The sequence below is a fragment of the Aphanomyces astaci genome (genome assembly GCF_000520075.1).
Source record: "Aphanomyces astaci strain APO3 unplaced genomic scaffold supercont1.97, whole genome shotgun sequence".
Lineage (NCBI taxonomy): Eukaryota > Oomycota > Saprolegniomycetes > Saprolegniales > Verrucalvaceae > Aphanomyces > Aphanomyces astaci.
This window is the reverse complement of record NW_009798360.1, coordinates 85,154-105,353: the sequence shown is the minus strand read 5'-3', so window position 1 is coordinate 105,353 and position 20,200 is coordinate 85,154. Positions and strand designations below refer to the sequence as shown.

The 20,200-nt window shown below is 47.1% G+C and overlaps 4 protein-coding genes across 12 annotated transcripts; 2 read left to right on the top strand and 2 right to left on the bottom strand.

Annotated features, from left to right (window-relative positions):
* The first annotated feature begins 344 nt into the window (after positions 1-344).
* H257_17066 lies at positions 345-2,716 on the top strand. Of its 2 annotated transcripts, XM_009845722.1 has the most exons (6): positions 345-598; positions 645-744; positions 831-1,058; positions 1,513-1,707; positions 2,037-2,189; positions 2,418-2,716. In XM_009845722.1, the coding sequence occupies exons 1-6, from the start codon at positions 354-356 to the stop codon at positions 2,661-2,663; spliced, it is 1,167 nt and encodes a 388-aa protein (XP_009844024.1). In that variant the 5' UTR covers positions 345-353; the 3' UTR covers positions 2,664-2,716. The 2 variants fall into 2 exon arrangements, with proteins under 2 accessions (XP_009844024.1, XP_009844023.1); XM_009845721.1 differs by having other exon boundaries at positions 1,513-2,189.
* Positions 2,717-3,935: 1,219 nt separating this feature from the next.
* On the bottom strand, positions 3,936-10,724 carry H257_17065 (pantothenate kinase; the record flags this gene model as incomplete). Its single annotated transcript, XM_009845720.1, has 16 exons — positions 3,936-4,246; positions 4,800-4,970; positions 5,031-5,118; positions 5,183-5,263; positions 5,441-5,563; positions 5,613-5,914; positions 5,983-6,017; positions 6,067-6,231; positions 6,660-6,982; positions 7,541-8,005; positions 8,298-8,528; positions 8,618-8,747; positions 8,971-9,071; positions 9,130-9,342; positions 9,395-10,539; positions 10,589-10,724. 16 exons carry the CDS (start codon positions 10,722-10,724, stop codon positions 3,936-3,938), a joined length of 4,020 nt encoding a protein of 1,339 aa, XP_009844022.1.
* A 425-nt stretch (positions 10,725-11,149) lies between these two features.
* H257_17064 (hypothetical protein) lies at positions 11,150-16,729 on the top strand. Of its 6 annotated transcripts, none has more exons than XM_009845714.1 (10): positions 11,157-11,711; positions 11,760-14,562; positions 14,608-14,774; positions 14,854-14,952; positions 15,062-15,250; positions 15,313-15,516; positions 15,610-15,750; positions 15,817-15,959; positions 16,028-16,140; positions 16,198-16,729. In XM_009845714.1, the coding sequence occupies exons 1-10, from the start codon at positions 11,190-11,192 to the stop codon at positions 16,518-16,520; spliced, it is 4,704 nt and encodes a 1,567-aa protein (XP_009844016.1). In that variant the 5' UTR covers positions 11,157-11,189; the 3' UTR covers positions 16,521-16,729. The 6 variants fall into 6 exon arrangements, with proteins under 6 accessions (XP_009844018.1, XP_009844020.1, XP_009844016.1 ...); XM_009845717.1 differs by having other exon boundaries at positions 14,605-14,774; XM_009845715.1 differs by having other exon boundaries at positions 14,605-14,774; positions 15,817-15,973.
* Positions 16,484-19,939, bottom strand: H257_17063 (hypothetical protein). Of its 3 annotated transcripts, XM_009845713.1 has the most exons (9): positions 19,817-19,939; positions 19,678-19,762; positions 19,463-19,616; positions 18,663-19,406; positions 18,032-18,102; positions 17,792-17,963; positions 17,670-17,740; positions 16,730-16,957; positions 16,484-16,678 (listed from the first exon to the last, which is right to left on the bottom strand). In XM_009845713.1, the coding sequence occupies exons 1-9, from the start codon at positions 19,926-19,928 to the stop codon at positions 16,600-16,602; spliced, it is 1,716 nt and encodes a 571-aa protein (XP_009844015.1). In that variant the 5' UTR covers positions 19,929-19,939; the 3' UTR covers positions 16,484-16,599. The 3 variants fall into 3 exon arrangements, with proteins under 3 accessions (XP_009844015.1, XP_009844014.1, XP_009844013.1); XM_009845712.1 differs by having other exon boundaries at positions 16,484-16,957; XM_009845711.1 differs by lacking the exons at positions 16,484-16,678; positions 19,678-19,762; positions 19,817-19,939 and having other exon boundaries at positions 16,705-16,957; positions 19,463-19,660.
* Positions 19,940-20,200: the final 261 nt, after the last annotated feature.

The window sequence follows — 20,200 nt, the reverse complement described above, 5'->3', positions numbered from 1 at the left end:
TATTTTAATAGTAAGAAAAATACTATTAATATTATTAATGATATATTTACTAATTATACTTATTAATAGTAAGAAAAATACTATCAATATTATTAATATTATATTTAGAGATAATGAGGGGTTTACGAAATGTCTACGAAACCCTTATAATCTTATCTTTTTCTTGCAGCGATAAAGGTATTTGTATTTGCCACACACAAGAAAAATAGAAAAATACGAAAAATACTATTAATATTAACGTTTGCAATGCTACAATTCGTAGTAGTTGATAGGATATAGAACCAGCGTTTTATGGCCAATGAAATCCATCGAATCCACTTGGTCGAAACGTCACTTTGAAAAATCTTGGCAGCATGAATCGCAAGTTCAAATGGAAGGTAGACTCGGAGAAGCACGTGGTAGTGTGGAACTTTGAGCGGCGCGGGTGGCAGAAGACGGAAGGCAGCGACTGGAACATCTACTGGGCCAACAAGCAGAGCATCAAGAGCATGTTCAACCCAGAGAATGGCGTGCGACTGACGGACGGCCAGTACGTCAACCACTTTCCCAATCATTACGAGCTCACGCGCAAGGACCTCATGGTTAAGAACATCAAGAGGTACAAGTCACTAGTACTACTGCTACATTGAATATAACCCGTGTAGGTACAAGAAGGAAGCGGAAAAAGACCCGGCCCTCGTTGAAAAGCTCGATTTTATCCCGGTCACGTACACGTTGCCTGGCGATTACTCGCTCTTTGTCGAGGTAGCTCCAGTAGTTCGGCATAGTAGTAGTCATGTACAGCACAAGTTTCAAAGCAACAACGAAGATATGTCAATGGATATGGGTAGGAGTTCCGCCGCAACCCGAACGTGATGTGGATCATGAAGCCATGCTCGAAAGCGCAAGGCAAGGGCATCTTTATCATCAACAAACTATCGCAGATTAAAAAGTGGGCCAATGCCAAAGCCGTCGAAGGCTACGTCGTGTCGCGGTACATCGAAACGCCTTTGCTTATTGGCGGCAAAAAGTTCGACCTGCGCATGTACGTGCTCGTGACGTCGTATCGACCCCTACAGGTAATAAAAACACATAAACTATACATTCCATACTTCGCTCTATTTCCTCTGCAGTTGATAGATATGATTGTATTATAAACGATCGAATATGTATATATATATATATATATATATTTCCAAAAATAGACATATATTGCAACGATCGTAATATTATATCTACTTTTGGTAAATATATATATATATATACCAAAAGTAGATATAATATTACAAACGACCGAATATATATATATTTAAACGATATATATATATATATATTATATATATTCGATCGTTTGTAATACAAACATATAATAGGCGTCCTTCAGTTATTAAATACTTGGAAGTATATATATATATATATATCATACTGCGTAGTAACTGAAGGACGCCGCCATATTCCTGCAACAATCATTACATATATAGATAGCAGCACACATATGGCGAATTACCGTGACGTACGTACTTATATGTCTAGGCGTTTGTGTATTCGGAAGGGTTTGCACGGTTTTGCAACGTGAAGTATTCGTCCGACATTGACGACATTGACAACCCGTTCATGCACTTGACCAACGTGGCGGTGCAAAAGCACAACGAAGACTACAACAATAAGCACGGCGGCAAGTGGAATATTTATAATCTACGGCTGTACGTCGAAGCTACACGAGGACGGGTAACGAACAGTGCAAAACAGCATGTATACTCTAAGCAATACAATTGCTTATATATATTTCCGACCTGTTTTGAGCTCTTTACGTCTCTCTTTTATTGGTTTTTAGTTGGATGTATTTATTATATATACATGTATTGAGGACGGTCAAGTACTCGACAGTTTGTTGTCGATTGCGTAGTTGAAAACGGTTGAACGCGTTCGTATATAATATAAATAAATATATATATATATATGGTGGGCTTTTTCCGTGTTTTTTCGTTTTGGCTCGTTGGTGAAATATCTTTTTAAATATATTATTATTTTATACTACGTACTATATATATATTCAGGGAGCAGCGGACAAGATGCTCGCGGCGATCCACAACATCATGCTACATTCGTTGAAAGCCGTGCAAAATGTTATTATCAACGACGTGCACAGCTTTGAGTGCTACGGGTACGACATTATCATCGACAGCGACCTCAAGCCATGGTTGGTCGAGGTACAGTACTAGTAGAAACACACTCTAAAACCCATCCGAATCCATCCAAACCTGCAAGCTATATTTCTATGACACTTCCATATCGAAATATATGTTTTCCACGACGTGATATACATATGTAGATGAACGAAATAATTCTTTTTTAAATGACGTGATACAAATATATATTTAGATGACCGAAATCATATATTCATTTTTCCTCGACGTACTATATATATATATATTTAGGTGAACGCGTCGCCATCGTTGAGCACAACCACGATCGAAGACCGCAACATGAAGAGCCGGCTCTTGCGCGATGTGCTCGAGCTGGCGGTGGCCCATGATGCCGTGGACACGCGGCGGTTGTTCCACCCGCCAGAGCTGAGCGCCACCAACGGCTTTGAATGGCTCACCAACGAAGCGTCCGCGCTTGAAGCGGAAAAACAACTCACCAAAAAAGCGTCCCGTAAAAACGCCACCGAATGGCGCTAGTCCCTTATTAGGTTGCAATCCTTTGAAACTAAATATATATTATAAAAAGCGAGGTTCTGGGATGCCAATATGATTTTCGGAAAGCTTGCAAACTTACACTGAGCAAGCAAGGTGCTTGTCGGGACACGTGGCCATATTTATCTAGTATTGTACTTTTACTCAAAATTTGGACTTGTGTGCTGAATTGCCAAACCCATCGATCGATTCGTTGTACTCAAGTGTGTAAACAGTTGTTATGTGGTGATTGTGTTCACACTAATATCAGTCACACACTAATTTGACTTTGTTGATGGCTTCCTGCAATCTGGTTGGCTCAATTCTTCTGCCAATGATTCTTGTGATTCTTGTGTACATGTATATTTGATTGTGCCGATTCATTCTCCACGTCGCTCCAGTTTAGAATATAAACACCACAATATGCACACAGATTGACCCACCCTGGCTATTCTTCTGTAGGCCGCCCTTGTAATCCGATCAAAACGAACCCAGGTTAAATTGTCGTGTCGACGTATACTGTACATATTGTCATTTCCCCCAAAATGTAGACTTAAGTGGGGATTCGCCAAATCTATCGATGTCGATTGTTCTTTGTACTGCGTCTCTTATGGAAAAAATAGTCCGGTAGTAATCACACTAATTGAAGTTACACGCTAATTAGATGTATGTTCATGATGGTTTCCAATACAGTTCGAAAAGAAATTATAGACGCATTTAGGGTGCGTCTATAATTTCTTTTCGGACTGTATATATTGGAGATTCGGTATGAATTTCCGGACCCCGTGAATCGAGCACCAATCTCTCCCATTGGTCAATCCGAATCTACTTGTTGCTGATTGGCTACAATCCTTTTTCGAGTTTCTACTGGAAAGGGCGAAGTGGAAATTGGCCAATCAGATGTCTCGGTTCTATTTGTGCTCGATTGAACGAACCATGCAAAATTGGGAAATTTGACAATATTTGCTTGACTACTACTGTAACAGCAATACATACACTCCTACCGATTATTCTTGTACACTAACTAGTATACATTTAATTGTGTCGATTCAATCATTCTGTCCAGTTTCGAATAAATACAATTATAATATGTACCACTAAAGCCATCCATCACTACATGACCACGTCCTATGACGAATGTCCGCCAAGTCCTCTGGGCTTCTACCATCACCACGCCAAATCGTTTACAACGTGCAATAGTACTAGCTAGTATATACTAGTAGTATGCTCATTTGGCTCTTGAAAGCCAAAAGCGAAACCCTATGTAGTATTTTTTTCTCATGACTCTGCCATGGGACTGCTGCTCGACGTGTTGGACAAAAACGCGCCGAGGGCCCCCAGGTACCCCTCGTGTCGGCAGAAGTGCGCCTTCATCTGCCCTTTGGACCAAAAATCGATCGCGTAAGCCAGCGTCCGGCACGAGATTTTGTTGTGGCGGAGGAAGTTGCCCACAAAGAAGATGCGCTTTGTGTCGTAAATGCACGCGTTCAAGTACGCAATCAGCCCAATGTTTTGCGTCGTCATGATGAGAAGCGCGCGTGCAATGTCCGCATCTGACACGTCCGACCGGCTCACAGTGATCATCTTGCCTATGTTTTGAAAGTTATATATATATATATATTATTGAAACTACTTCAAAGTATCAAGTTTGAAATCGCTGTTTAGAAATATATATATTATTAAAACTATCAAGTTGGAACGATCGCTGCCTCCAAAGAACCATGTTATATCACTTCAAAGATATTCCACGCAATGTACAAGCCAACACCATAGCTGACACAATATAGTGGCCGTACACAGATATCCTTTCACGTATATCTAGGTGAGGAATATATATATATATTATTGAAAGTATTAAGTTTGAACTACATCGCTTCGAAAAGTAAAAAATAATAAATCTGGGCTGAAATATTTATCATACTCCGGGGTATTGCTAATGATCCTTCAAACCATGGTACACCATCATACTGCTATATACAACATCCACATGCCAACCCATAGTAATGACACCAATCATATACAGGACTTCATCCCATTCATATAACATGTCAGTGAGCCACGTGTATACTGTACACATACTATACAGTCCACGATACCCTTTTGATTATATATATAATACTATAAATATATAATAAAATGTACCAAAACTACTAGCGACGGTGGTCGCAGGGAGGTTGAACTTTTCGTACGCGCCGCCGTAAATGTCGCCGACACTCATGTCCACGGAAGCATTGCGGCCGTTCACACACAAGTCCAGCGCTTCGTCGTAAGTTTGGCACTCAAAAAGCAAACGACAGAGGCCCCAGTACGTCCCTATTCATTGCATATACAGTAAAAATATATATTATTTCTTGCTTTTAACCAGAATAGTACCTCCGCCAATACTGCTGCCACTGACACGAGTGAAATTATCAGGACCAGTCACGTGCAGCACACTTACACCAGAGCCAATGCTGACCAACTGATAAAGTGCAAGTCGTAAATATTAGTTGCATATATACAGTATATATATATGAAGGGCGTACGATGTAGGGGAAAATATCTTCGTCTTTGTTTTCCCGCACCAAACTCACCCGCGTGGCGGACAAAGATCTAAAGTCCACGTTCTAGACAGAAACATATTAATATATATATATAAAAGGCAACTTAGAGATATACAGAAACATATAATAATAATATATATAATATATAAAGTGCAAATACGATATCAAGAAAGCAAAGATGATAGGATCTTTCACAATTATCACAAGATATATATATATATATTGTGTGGAGAACCATACCACAAACGTATAGACTTCGTACGGAAACAGATTGAGGAGAAAGTTGAGGCCCTTGACGAGGCACTTGATTTCGTCTTCTTTCCTGATCTGAATGCCAGCCAATGACTGGAACAGGTCCGCGTACTACATGCATCGTGTCGATCGAACGTACAGAGTCGTCGTGATGGCGTACCTTGTGCGCGCCGCCACCCGTACACGACAAGACGCGTAGGGACTGGTTCAATCCATGGCCCGAGACTGTCGCAATCGCTCCTTCCATCTTTCGCGTTTCGAAATGGATGAAGTGCAACGTCCCGCCCAAGGTATCGGACGTGACGCTCAGCCTTGTGTCGCGCACGCCAGAACTGCCGTAGAAATCGCGCTCCTTGACAAAGCGAGCCATCTCGTCCGCGGCAAGGACGTGGGACATGGCTCGAGGTCGACGGGTGTTCTCCTGCGTTTGCTCAAAGTACACAATCTTGGACAACGTTCCTCCTACGAAGGTCAACATGCTAAGTCCTCCCGCTACTGATGCGTCCGTGGACATGCTGACTGCGTCGCACCAATATCAATCCCAAACGAGTGCCCCAAGTCGGACCTGCCATATCCATTAGTCGAAAGAGCGTCGGCAGGGCGTGACTACTCACGTAGGCGATATCTTCTTGACATTGATCCGCCGCTTCCAGTTCAACTTGCGCACTCGCTTACGTTTCAGCGAGAATGCAACCACGGCACCGCAGAAGCAAGCGAAGATGGCAGGAATCATCGCATCCGAAGGGAGTCCCATCCACGCTGGCGCTTCTTCCAGCGATCTACTGTACGCTGGACCGCGCGATGGGCACCCACTTCCTGGAAAAGTACGTCCGTAGTACTACTAGCATTCAAGCAAAGAGTCTGCATAGTACTAAAGCGTACTTACCAGGACGAACCATATAGTCAAGATCCAATTCGTATTTAGTGTTCTTAGTACTCCTACACGGGCTACTAACCGTACTTAAACGGGCGATCCGCAGCAAAGAATTCAACTCACACTATTAATAGTATTAATAAGTACTCGTACCTTAGTATTAATACTATTAATACCTAATAAGTACAGTAGTCGTATATTCATAACGTTAGTAGTGTGTGGGTGTTGTTTAGTATGAATACTATTAGTACCCAATAACTAGTCGTATCTTCATAGTAGTGTGCGTGTTGTTCGTATTACTATATTACAGCGTGTTCTAAGATATATACTTACGCGTGGGGCTGTCGTGAGTAGTCGGCAATGGAGCTGTGCACTTTGGCGAGTTCTTTGTTGAGTCGCTCGAGTACTCGATTGGACGACTGATAAGCGTCCACCAATCGCGTTGTGGCGGGAGTAAACTTGGGCGACGGATGCAACATGGTCGTCGTTTGTTTCGAGTCATTTAGAGTTTGTACGAGGGCGTCCAGCTCGGACCGATTGAGAACCGACGGCTGCATCTGCTGCTGTTGTTGATGTTGACGATGGTGATGCTGCTGCTCACGTTTAGTGTCGGAGCGTCTCGATGACAATTTCGATTGCTTCATGTCTGCTGCAATCTACAAGAGATATTGGATATTGTTCACGGATTAGTATAATATACTAGTAAAAAGACGAAGTAGAAAAATATGACCACAATATTGTGGTGATTATTCTAAACTGGAGTGACATAGAGACTAACCAATGAATCGACACAACCAAATATAAATGTACATACAGCACAAGGATTGAGCCAATCAGATTGCAGGAAACAACCTTCATCCGCGTCGAATGAATTCGTGTATTTGATTTCAATGCGTGTGATGAACAGAATTACACTTTTTTATATACAAATATTCAGTACAAATCGACTTCGCGATCTGTCAGCACAAAAGTCCAAATGCTGGGGAAATGGACACTATTGTGGATATACGGTAGTACAAATTTCCAGACCCCGTCGAATCGAATCACGAATCATCGACGCTATTGGCTAATCCAATTTTGAGTGCATTTGATTGGCTCTTACAGAAAAAAGGACAAGTATAGTCAGCCAATCCGACCTTCAGCATGATAATATTCCATATTGATTAGACAAACCACGCAAAGTTCCGAAGTTTATACTAGCGAACTCACAATACCTGCGCCACTTTTTGACTCAAGATGCCGTTTGCGTGAAGAAGCCGTTTGCATTCCACCTCCATGGCCGTCGGCATGGCCTTCCCGCCGCACATGACGTCGTTCCAGACGACGCCGCCGTGTTTTTCTTGAAAGCGCTTTGTGTGTTCCTGCAGCTCCACCGACTTTTTGATGAGGCTGTCCAGTCGGTCCACAAGGTGGGAATCGGGCGCGGCGCTGTTCTGCGACGCCCCAAATCGTGCAACGTGTACGTCGTTCGAGGCTTGGTTGTTTGCACTCTCGAGGTCATTGAGTTTGCCTTGGAGTTGGCGGATTTTCGCCACGAGCGGCTTTTGCTCGCCCATCGCCGCCCGGATCTCGGCCTCTAGCGCGGTCTTGAGCTGTCGGGATTGCTGCACTTCGTCAAGGAGCAGGCGAATGTGTTCACCTCGTCGGTCGCACTCGCTCTTGAGCGAGTCGTGCTCTTCCTACCGACACGTGTCAACACTGGCACGCTAGATATATATATATATATATATTGTGCTTCATGGCCGAAATTTGCCCATTTTGAGGGATCTTGCAATCGCCAACAAATCGAGCAAACGAGTATGATTGGATAAAAAGAAGGAAGGTTGCATTATGATTGGCTAAAAAGAATGAATTTGGAAATGCAAATCAGAAAGGTACCTAAGTTAGTTTTATATCATATGTCGAAGGTCTGGCAATAGTTTGGCGGTTCAGTCAACGAACCGCCAGAGGAAACTTTGAGTAGAACAGTACCTTGGCTTTGATAAAGTCGGTCAGGGTGTGCTGGTATTCAGATTCCACTCGCGCAAGCTTACTCAATGCCTGGGTGTGTTGCACCTGAACCAATTCAGCTTTCCGAGTTTCGTCGCGGCATTTGCTTTGGACTTGGGCCAGCTCGCGCTCCCAATCCAGGCGCTGGGCTTGGTGGAGTTCTGATTGTCGAGCTTGGGTCGCCATCTTCTGTTGGGCATCGTCCTGCGCGACCTACAATGATTCCATTCCGTTAATTATTTACGAAGCATCTAATGTATGTACAGCAACAAATACACCCTCGGAAAATGAACTAATTTCACCTTGGACATGGATTTGATCGTGTCGTGTGCCAACAACAGGCGTTGCTGCAACGTATCCAGGCTTTGGTGGAATTTCACCGCCTGTTCGTTCCATTGCAGCTCGAGCGTTTGAACGTCGTGTTCGCATTTTCTATCCCACGTGGAAATGAAGCAAGAATAATTAATAATAAATAAAAAACACATTAATAGTGTATGTACAGATAAATACTGTATGTACAGATAAATACATACTGTATGTACAGATAAATACTGTATGTAAAAATAAATAGTGTATGTCAAATAAATAGTGTATGTACAGATAAATAGTGTATGTACAGATAAATAGTGTATGTACAGATAAATAGTGTATATACCCTTTCAGGTCGGTCATGTCTCTGAGTTGTTGGGATAGGGAACGCAACGTGGTATTTTCTTGTCCGCGCAAGGCATTCCGTTCGTTTTCCAGCGTTTCAATCTACGCAATTTTCACATGTGCCGTGATATGGACACCCTCTATCGGGATGGCTCTGTACCGTGCGATGCAACGCTTGTTGCTGGTGCTGCCACTTTGCGACGGTGTCGGCGTGAGCTGTCTCGGCACGTTCATACGTGGCCTGCAAAATCGTCAGTTTCTTGTCCGAGTCCTGCAGCAAGCCGTCGATATTGGCCTTTTCCGCTTGCATCACCACCAGCGCGTTTCTCAATTCGTGTTCGGACTCGTGGAGCTTCGAAATGTCCAGTTCCAACTAGCACACCATTGTCAGATCCTTCATTCATCTAGCTTTTCAATGTATGTACCTGTTGCACGCGATCTTCCGTGGTCAAAGCCTTGTCCGCAGACACTGCACTCTGACGCAACTGGGCCTCCAAGTTCGCGCACTTTCGTTTCCAATCCCCAACAGACATGTCGGACACCGCTACGTTCTTCTCCAGGACTTTGACCTGGGCGTTCGCGTTGGCCAGGTCGCGGCGCAGCGAGTCGTTGGTCAGCATGGCCACGTCGAGCTTGGACGTGACGTCTCGCAAGGCGGAATCCGTTTGATACGCCAAGTTCTGGTCGGCTTGTTCATGCAGGGCCGCGGAGCGCGCCACTTGTTGACGGAGCAAACTCTCCACGGCTTTGGCTCGTTCTACCTGGCCTTCCAGGTCCCGACAGCGATCCTGTGCCAGTTGCAGCTGCGCTTCGTTCCAGTCGCATCGGTTGCGCAGCGAGATGGCTTCCCCAGCGTCCTTGGTCGCGTCGATCAGTTGTTGCTGTGTTTTGTCGGTTTGGTTCTTCAGCGCGTCGTACTGTTTGGTGGAAATTTCGCCGCGTAGTTCGGCTTCGGTCAGCTGAGACGTCAGCGTTTGCACAGCCGCGTTGAGATCGCCCACAGTTCGCGTAAGGTGGATCACGGCGGCGTCTTTCTCCTTGAGCGCCGCCTCGTGTGTCCGAGTGCGATGCACCAGTTCTTCTTGGAACTGGGCTCGCTCGTCGTTGAGCTTGGCGTCAAACTCCATCGACAGCTCGTTCTTGAGCTTCTGCTTCTCCCATTGCGCGGTTTGTTGCGCATGGGCTTGCACAGCGTCAGCTTGCTGGAATACCTGGCTGCGCTCGTTCAGTTCCAAGCTCAACTGGTCGTGCGCGCGGAGCAAGTCTTCATACTTGCGATTCGCTTCGTTCAAGTGCATTCGAAGTCGCGCGACTTCGTCTTCTAAGCGGGCGACTTCCTGCTCCAAGCGTTGGGTTTCATGCACGGTTTCTTCCAGTTGACTTTGGTTCATGGACGCACTCAGACGGTTGTTTTCCTTGGCCGTCTCGAGATCGGTTCGGAGGTCTTCGATAGCATCTCGAGCACGCACAAGCAGTGCATTGCGTCGTTCAAGTTCTTGGACTTTCTCTTCGATGACCGTTCGCAGGTGCACGTTCTCCGACTCAAAGTCTTCGTCCTCGAACGCCGTGCCTAAACAGCCACCTCAGCACACGATGCCGTCGTACCCATCCTATCGCACCTTCTTTGTACTTGAGAAGCTGCTCTTCGAGGAAGTTGATCCGAAGCTTCATGTTAAACCCTTCCTTCTGCAGCCGTTCGCGCTCCATCTCACCTTCGCGGATCAACTGCAGGTCCATGCGCGGATCGGACTCCATGAATCTCGTTCTTGCTTGCGACGTTCGTCACGGCGCTCTGTACTCGTCCACGGACTGAATCAATGCTTCCGTCCACGATCCCGTCTTGCTTCGAAGCGAGGAAATATGGAATTTTTTCAAATTTCCGCCGATCCCGCCCAACGAAACGCTTCAGCCTGCAATTTACCGCCGCTGGTCGAGGTTACTAGTAGTGCTACTAAATCCTATAAAAAGCACATTCTTTTTTAAATTACGTGATTAAAATTCGGATGTAGTCTTCAAAATAGTGGACCCACAAGTATTAAAATATCGTTGGATTTCAAGTCCTTATTTTCAACGAGAGTTGGAGTACCGTAGTATGAAGCTAGTAGTATTAGACGGCTAAACTGGGGTACTATTAATAGTGGTTTCGAGTGATACTTGTCGTACTACTATACCACCTACTAGTCGTTTCGACTCTGGTTGCATCCTTCAACTTGAGCGGACATGGCGACCGCCGGTGTGCCGTCGTACCTTCGGTCCACATCAAGCAGCAAGGCGAAGAGGGAGACGAAGAATGCGAAGACCAAGGCCGCCGACTTTCCCATTCGACGGACGGCGCCATCATCGTCCAACGGAGCAACGTCGACCTCCACCGACGACACGACGTTCCGTGTGCGACCTCCCGCGGCGCCCATTTCGATTGCGATTCCTGCTCCTTCAGTCTCTCCCAAAGTGGGATCCACTGGCGGCGCAACCTCGTCTCTCTTGCTCTTGCAATCGAAACCGCCGATGGGGGAATCAAGACAAGTCAAGTTCTCCAAGCCAGATTCGTTGGAGAAAGTACAGAGGACGACTGCAACACAGAAAAGTGTCCCCAACTACATGCGCCACACCGTTAGTCGAGGGTACAAGGAAGGGGACTTGCAGCACCCTGCGGATGCAGCCAAGTCTGTCAAGCCCGCCAGAGAACCGGCCAAGAGTGGAGCAAGGGAGCCCGCGCGACTCGCGCCACCTTCGAAACGAGCTGTAAATTTTCGTCCTTTCTCACATATTTACTTACTCGTACATGACTAGGTGCCTCTTCAACGAACGTCAAGACCCAGCAGCTCCCTTGCAAGGCAACCCGCAGCTGCAAGCGCCGCCGTACGACGACGAGGTGATATCCCAGTCAAGGACGAGCAAGAGGTCAAGCGACCGGCACCCCCCTTGCCCCCCGAAAACCAAGAAAACGTCGTTCCAGAAGCCTTCTCCGATGCGTCTCAAGTCATCCCCGACGAGGGAAAAGCATCTTCCCCAGATCTTTCAGGCCAACCTGGCGGCGGTGGAGTCGACGAGTACACGCAGGACCGCCGTCCCCGCTCAACATCTCCAAACTACATGGAAGACATCCAACGCGGTGAAGACGGTCCTATGGCGGATGACCGTGTCGTGGCCGCGTTGCGAGACGAGATCAAAGCGCTGACCGCCCGACTCCACGAAAACGACATTGTGTGCCGGGAGTACCAGCAATCCCTCGACACTGCCGAACGCAACATGGAAAAGATGACCAACGCGTGTCTCCAATACAAGCAAAAGTGCGAAACGTATGCAGACTCGTCGTTGACGTTGAAGCGGCAGCACGACACGCTCGAGCAAGACCTGATCGAGTCCAAGATGCAACTGACCGATCTCAAGAACGCGGCCAGTGTTACACCCGTGTACGACGCGAGTGTGTTGGAGCTCAAGATTCAAGTCATGACGATGGAGTCTGAAAAGAGCCAGACGGAACACCAGCTCGAGCATTTGAATCGGATCTGCGGCGAGTTGCAAATCCAAATCAACACGTTCGAAACGAATGAGCTGGCGTGGCAAACAGAACGCGACAACCTTCGTCGACAAGACGCGAGTTTGCGCGAAACGGTGGAAGCGTTGCAGCAGCAACTCCATCATGCGCCGTTCAAAGCGAAGGACGAGTCCGTCCCAGCTGCCGCCGCCGCCATGTGTCAAGACATGGACACCCAAGACACTCTACGAGCCAAAATTCACGCGCTGGAACTGACGATCGAAGCGAAAACGGCGGAAATCAACCGACTTACGGAAGAACACGTTGGATTTCAAGAACAAGCGCTGGTCAAGCAACGTACCGAGATGAAGGAGCAGCTCGCGACGCAAGAAAGATTGGTGTCCACCCTCGAAACGCAACTGGCGGCGGCGGCTTTGGCCCAAGACTCGATCGCCCAGGACCACCGCATCCAGCGAGCGCGTCTGGACGAGGACATTCAACAGCTCCTGTGCGACAAGGCGTCGTTGGAGTCCCAAGCAGCCGACCACGTGGCCAAGTTGACTGCCGCCGAAGAAAAGATCTGCGAATTGACGTACCTCGTCGAGGAAAGTCAAGCGAACGACCCGAAGGACGCACGTGCTCAAGTGGAAAACCAACTCACGACGCACAACGCCATCATTGCCTCGTACGAAGCGGAAATGGCCGACATGAAGGCACAACTGTCGACGGCGTCGGCGGAGCTCGCAACGACCCGCGACATGGACGCAGCATCCAACACGAAAATCGCGCTGCTTGAAAGTGAAGGGAAGAAGCTTGAGGACACAGTACGCTCTCTACACGAAGCTCGTCATCACGACGAAGCCAGCACACGCGCCGTGGAGGCAATGGTAGTCCAATTGCAGACGGAGCTCGAAGCGGAAAAAGCCGCCTCCAGGGACCTCCGTATCGAACTCGCACAGAGTCAGAGCTTCGTGGAGTCGTTCCAGGTTCAGTTGGACGAGTTGGAGCGGCAAAAGGTCGACTCCCAATCGACATATGAAGGCAATTGCAAGCGCATTTTTCAGCTTGAAGGCGCGAACGTCGAGTTGGAAAACGCCATTCGAGAATACCAAGCTGAACGTGAACGTGTGGCCCTGGAACTGGCCAGCTCCACACAAGCCCGTGATGTTGCGGCCAAAACACTCGACGAGGAGGTCTGCCGTGGGCGGCAACAAGCGACGACGATTGACGAGCTACACGCCAAGATTGACGGCTTGGAAACGGAAGTTGCCAAACAGTCGGCGCTGGCTGCGACGTACGCCGTTGAAATGGCTCAACTGGATGCTGTGAGATCGGAAAGGAATGTACTCGTTGAAGCCGCTCAGGCGTCGGACGCCACCATTGTGTCCCTTGGTCTGGAAGTGGCAGGATTGGACTCGAAGTTGAACAAGACGATCTCTGAGTACGAACAACGACTGGGCGAGGCAGCGGCAGAACTTGACCATGTCAAGACATCCGCCTCTCAAACACTCGTGAGGGAAGTCAGTGGTTGGAAGGAAAAGTACGAGGCGCTGACACTGGCAGGTGACTACCAAGCCAACCAACTCAAATCGACTTTGCACCAACTGGAGGTTATCCAAGCGTCCGACACACAGTCAAAAGCAACACTTGAACAAGACGTGGAAGCCAAGTACTTGGCGATGCAAACCCACCAGCAACAATCGCACGACGACCAAGTAAAGCGCCTTACGAGTCAGTTGGACAACATGCGAACGAACTGCGACGACCAGATCGAGGCCCTCGAGGCGCAAGTGAACGCCCTCCGACTTCAGTTGAGTCACGCGCGAGGCCACAAGGAAACGTGTGGTCTTATGGAGCAGGACTTGGCGCATCAAATCTTGCTGGTCGAGTCCCACACACACCAATTACTCAACGCACAAAAGCGTGTGGCCGACTTGACCTGCCAAAACCTCCAGCTCAAGGAGGATATCGAAGCAGGGTCGATGAAGCTATCGAGTCGCGAGGCCACGGTGCTGGAATTGCAACAACAAGACAGCATCAGCCGAGACAAAATTCAACACTTGGAAGCCAAACTCAAGGCCTTTGTGGACAGCCATGAACGAGTCCCCACGCCAGGTACGCCGTTGAAAGATCAGAGTCTGTCGACCAGTGCAGTAGTAGTAGATGTAGTCGTCGTCCCTACGACGATGCCAGTCCAAAGTGTCGAAAGCGAAGCCGAGTTCCCACCACTTATGACCAACGGCGTGATCGTACTACACGCCGACGAAACCGACATGTACGCCGGAGTCGTGAATGCCAAGTCTCAACGACCCACTGCCATCATTCCTGTACGTGCATATATATTTATATATATATGCCGATTATCGATGCATTGAATTATTTATTTTGCCTTTTTGCTGTATGTAGTCCCTAGCGGCTGTTCCACGAGGCGGCATGACCGAACTGCAACGTGTTTTGCAAGGCTCTTCGTACTCTGGATCGGGCTCGCTTCGAATAGGCTACGATGTAAGTTTTCATATTCGCTCGAATTGTTATAGTTTGGTCAGTAAGATTTACACGATACCTTACCAAACGAATTATAGTGGTTGATCCGTAATTACATGGTTTTGTGTAGCATGGGTATTTCCTGGGCAAGGACGCTGCAAATGTGCTGTACGACCACCCGGACCCCGCGCTTCGAGGGATCCTCACGGAGGAGCGACTGTTCCAAGACGGGGCAATTGCATCGTTTGAGCACTTTGAAGGGCTGTTGAAGCAAATGCTCGCTGCTGTCGGCGCCGATACCAACCCCGACACGTACAAGGTACTAGTAGTAGTATTACTAGAACTATACATTGATAAACTAACGATAATATGATTCATTAGATTGTCATGACGCACAAACCGTTGATCGGGAAAGCACATCGTGAAAAGATGGTACAATCGCTGTTCGAGGCGGGCCAATTCCAAAGCGTGTTTCTCACCACGGACGCCCAAATGAGTCTTCGCGCAGTGGCCAAGTCCACGGGGCTGGTCGTGGATGTCGGAGCAGATACCACGTACATTGTCCCCATCTACGAAGACATGCTGGTATGATATGCTATATATATATATAGTTTATTTTGTATGTCTTTGCTTGCATCATATTATTCACAAACATGTGATTAATTTATTTTGGTGTAGCTGGAGCATGCAGTGGTGAAATTGCCGTTTGGCCAGGACCACGTGGTGAATTTCATGGTGTCGATGCTGCTGTCACAAGACTGCGACGACTTTCACATGATTCCAGCACGGGTGCAGCGGCGAATCGCTCGGTCGATTTTGGTACGATATGCTACTACTAGTACTACTACTAGGTACTATATGATGGCTCATATTGCATACGTGTAGGACTCACATGGGTTGGTGGCAAGTGACTTTTTCGACATGACCGAACAGTACGGCGGTTTCCGTCGAAAAGACGTGCACGTGCTGCCAACGCCAGACCATCCACTGGTATGGGTCAAGGAATCGCCCAGTCAAACAACTCACCCGTTCGTATTGTGTAGTATGTTTGTATTTTCTTTTTTCAATATATATTTATATATATATATCATTATAGCTTGCGCGCGTCGTACGCACAACAATTGCCCAGTGGACGTACATTGACGCTCGAGTATGACATTGAACGTTTTGTGTGTCCGGAATTGCTGTGGAACCCATCGCTCGACCCAGGTAGACACACTAACATAAACAAATACCCGAGTCATTGGACCATGCATCCCCATGCAGATTGCGCATGCAAGACAAGCCTCCACGCTGCGATTTTGAAGTCCCTGTCTCTATGCGACCCATTCCTGCAAGAAGATTTGATTGCGCGCGTGGTGTGCTGCGGTGTGCTCACTTCGCTACCTGGATTCAAGGAGCGACTGTACCGTGAAGTGCAGAAATCCACGCCCCAGCACGTGGTCGGCGTGGAAATCTTGCCCAAGTCTCTCCATGCAGCGTTTACGGGGGCGACCATGTATGCCCAGGGCCTGCGCGAGTCTGTGTGGATCAGTCGCGACGACTACGACCGCCACGGACCAGCCATCGTCCATTCCAAGTGTTTCTGAGGATCAACAGCAACACACGATCGTGACAATCTCTAGCATCACCACAACTAGAATAGTATTACTATTAGTCCATGCAGTGTTATTTGCGTTTTTCGTCGCTGGCTTTTTCCTTCCACTTGGTGATGAGGTCGTGGGCCGTCGTCGCGACCGTTGTGTTTCTATCGAGTTTTCACGTTCGTTGGTTGTTGATTCAATATATATGTGTGTACTTGGATTTTCGCAATTTGGACACGACCTGCCCAATTTGCGAATCGACCAGTTGCTGGGTACTCAATTGCATGGCATCGAGCGCGTGCAACGTGGCGACGTGCGCTTCGTGGTCGGTCGCATGCTTTTCCAACTCGCGTCGAATGGCGTCCACCTTGGACATGGGCTCGGTAAAGTATTTTTTCCACTGATAGCGCAGGTCTTTGGCTGCCGACGCCACCCTGTCGTTGCTACAACACAAAAGCAACCGCCGTTGGATTTATATCGTGTTTATTCTAAATTGGAGCGACATGGAAAGGCTAATGAATCGACGCAACCCAATATTGTCGATTAGTTGATACAAATTTGGGGACAATCGAATCTCGCCGACCAAACCGATCCACAATCGATCTGATTGGTTGTTGAATTTCATTGAGAAGGTTTTGATTCGCTAATAATTTTGAGCTCATCTGAGGTAGCCAATCAAATCGATTTAAATTCCAACGAGAAACCACAATACGAAATTTCACTCGAAAGCACAATACTGTATGGACACAAGAATCATCGGCAGAAGGATATTTAGCCAATCAGAATATTGCAGGAAACCATGATGAACGTCAAATTAGTGTGTGATTTCAATTAGTGTAATCATACCAATCACCACAAAACACCATTTTACATACACGAAAGAATCGATCGATCGATAGATTTGGCGATTCAGCACAAAAGTCAACCAAATTTTGGGTAAAAAGACAATATCGACCTCCAAAGCCGTTTCCCAGCACGTTGGTTGCAAACAACTAGGTCGAAATTCTGCAAACAATTGCATCCAATCCATCCACAAGAACCGCAGTAATACAGTCCACATGTCCCACATGCAAAACCAAAAGGGAAACGATAGATATCATCATATATATCATCACGACCAATAGTTATACAAATGTCGTTAAGACAGATACGTACGTGTGGTGCCGTAGCTGCGTCACCGTCACGATAATCTTGGTCTTCTTTAACAAGTCCAACGCAATGGGTTCCTACAATATATATATATAATTGCATGAATATATAATGTATTGTATGTATACCTTGGACAGCGCAGCCAACGACTCCAACATGACGTCAATCGGCGTCCCTTCGATTTCAAGTGTGGTTTTCAACGCCTCAATCTCATCCAAACCCAGCAGCGACGACGTGCTGGGCAGCTGCAGCTTCCACGTGGCAACCAGCGACTTGGCAAGTTCTGAAATCCGCGAATCCCTGCGCTCGACAAAATAAACTATTTTCAATATATATATATTATTAGGTTGTTTCATAACAACACGTACTTGTGTGTCGTCCAGTCAATCACGCGCGCTGAAATGGATGCAATTTGATCCTCATTCAGTTGACTAGCGATCTACCATATATAATTTTTATTAAAAAATATTAATATTGTTTGTTCAGTCAAATTTGACACTTTTGGGGGCTTGTTGAAATTGTCCCCAAATCGACGAAACAGTATGATTGGTTAAAAAGAATATAGATTGCAATATGATTGGCAGATAACATGGAAAGTTGTTAATGCAGTCCCCAACAGACCTCTAACACTTCATTGTATATTCGATTTCGCAGGTCAGGTGATTGTCGGCGGTTTCCTTCAGCCACCGAGCAGCATCAAATCGAAGGCAGACAATCGATATACGACCAATCAAAACCCAGAACGATAAACAAGTGGCCAATCAAATTATCCATTCTTCGACCAATTTGACATCGAATTAGTGTGTGGCTGAAATTAGTGTGATACTAGACGATCCTTCCATACAAACGTCAGGACAAACAATCGATCGATGTATGAGTTGGCAAAGAATCCGCACAAAAAGTCGAACAATTTTTTGGGTTAAAGTTAATATATGAAAACAACCAAATAACAACCCCAACAACCCTCACAAGTCAATATATGTCGACACGTGGTATTACCGTGACTAGCGTTTCGACGTGTTGGTGTAGATCGTCCAGTCCAGAGGCGTTTTGAATTCCTCTCAACACGTCAGAGGGCTCTGGAAGCAAACCAGGCTCTTCCTTGGACTCTTTTTTATCGGCGGCGGCGGCGGCGGTTCCTGCTGGTATCTCCATGCCGGCAATGATGCGATGGACAACCTCTTTGATCGTGTCCTTGTGGTCCTTCAAGTCCATTTGCAGCGTCTCGGTCAAGTGCTTTCGGATCTTGCGCGTCGTGAGCAGCTCCATGTCGCCAGTGAGCAGAATCTGCCGGATTTCGTGCTCGATGCGCACTTTGAGCGCGTCGTCGGCGCCGCCTCGGACATCACTCAATGGGGCGGACGTGTCTACCTCAGACACTTTGGGCGGTTTCGGAGGTTTTTCGTCTTTTGAAGACTTTTTTTTGCGTTTTTTGGCCTTGTCGTCGCTTGATTTGGACGCTTTGCGCTTGGACGAGGGTTTTTTTTTCTTGCTTTTTTTGGCTTCTTTGCTGTCTTTTTTCTTGGCTTTGAGGGGCTTTTCGTCGTCGTCGTCGTCGTCCCCACCATCCGCGGCAGCAACGTCCACATCATCCTTCTCCACGTCGCCATCGTCGTCGTCGTCGTCATCTGCCGCTTCGTCTTCCGAGTCGTCGTCCGGCGGTGGAGTTGGCATGGACGGGTTCATGTCGGAAGGCACCATGTTCGGAAGCAAACGCATGTTCTCGTCTTGAGAGAGAAAGTCCTACATGGAAACGAACGACATTCAGGTTGCAGCGGAAAGGACAGCACAGGCACTACCTCCGCCTCCTGGATGGCAATCTGCAGGCGTTCGATCGTTGTGCTAGGTGCTTGCTTTTTGCTGCCGGTAAACGGCCCCTTCGGATGCCCTTCGACAAGGCTGGCATGCTCCTCTCCGTTCCAAGCCTTCATTGTACCCTTCCTCATGAGAGAGCTACGCTCTTCCGTCGTGAGAATGCATCCATATGATCGAAGGTGGGAAACCAAGGACGTACAAGGAGGGTTCTCCAAACCAATACACGACGCGGTAGTCGTTTGGAAAGTTCTTCGCCTTCTTCAGCACGGTCGCATGCTCGCCACCTACACACACGCACATTGATGTTCAATGTCACTTCCCTTGACTCTTCAACGTACCCATCCTGTGCAGCTTCGGCCGCAACTTGTTCGGGTCGCACACATACATGGGCCACCACGGACTCCCAGTGATGATCCCCCATCCCACCGTATCGTACTCGGGCAGGCTCATCTCAATCAATGCCACAAATACAGTGAAGTGAATAATATCCGGATAACGGTATCCAGCAATTTCAAATAGAAAAAACTGCAGTTTTTTTTACTGTAAACGACTTCTATTATTAATAATACTACTATTATTATTGATGATACTAATATTGATAAATAATACCACTGTTGAGAGTACTACTGTGCGTATTGTGCATTTTCACCCAAATTGGCCGATTTTCGGACGTGCAAAGCAATGTGAATGAAGGTTGCCTTATACTTATAAGATATTTAGCA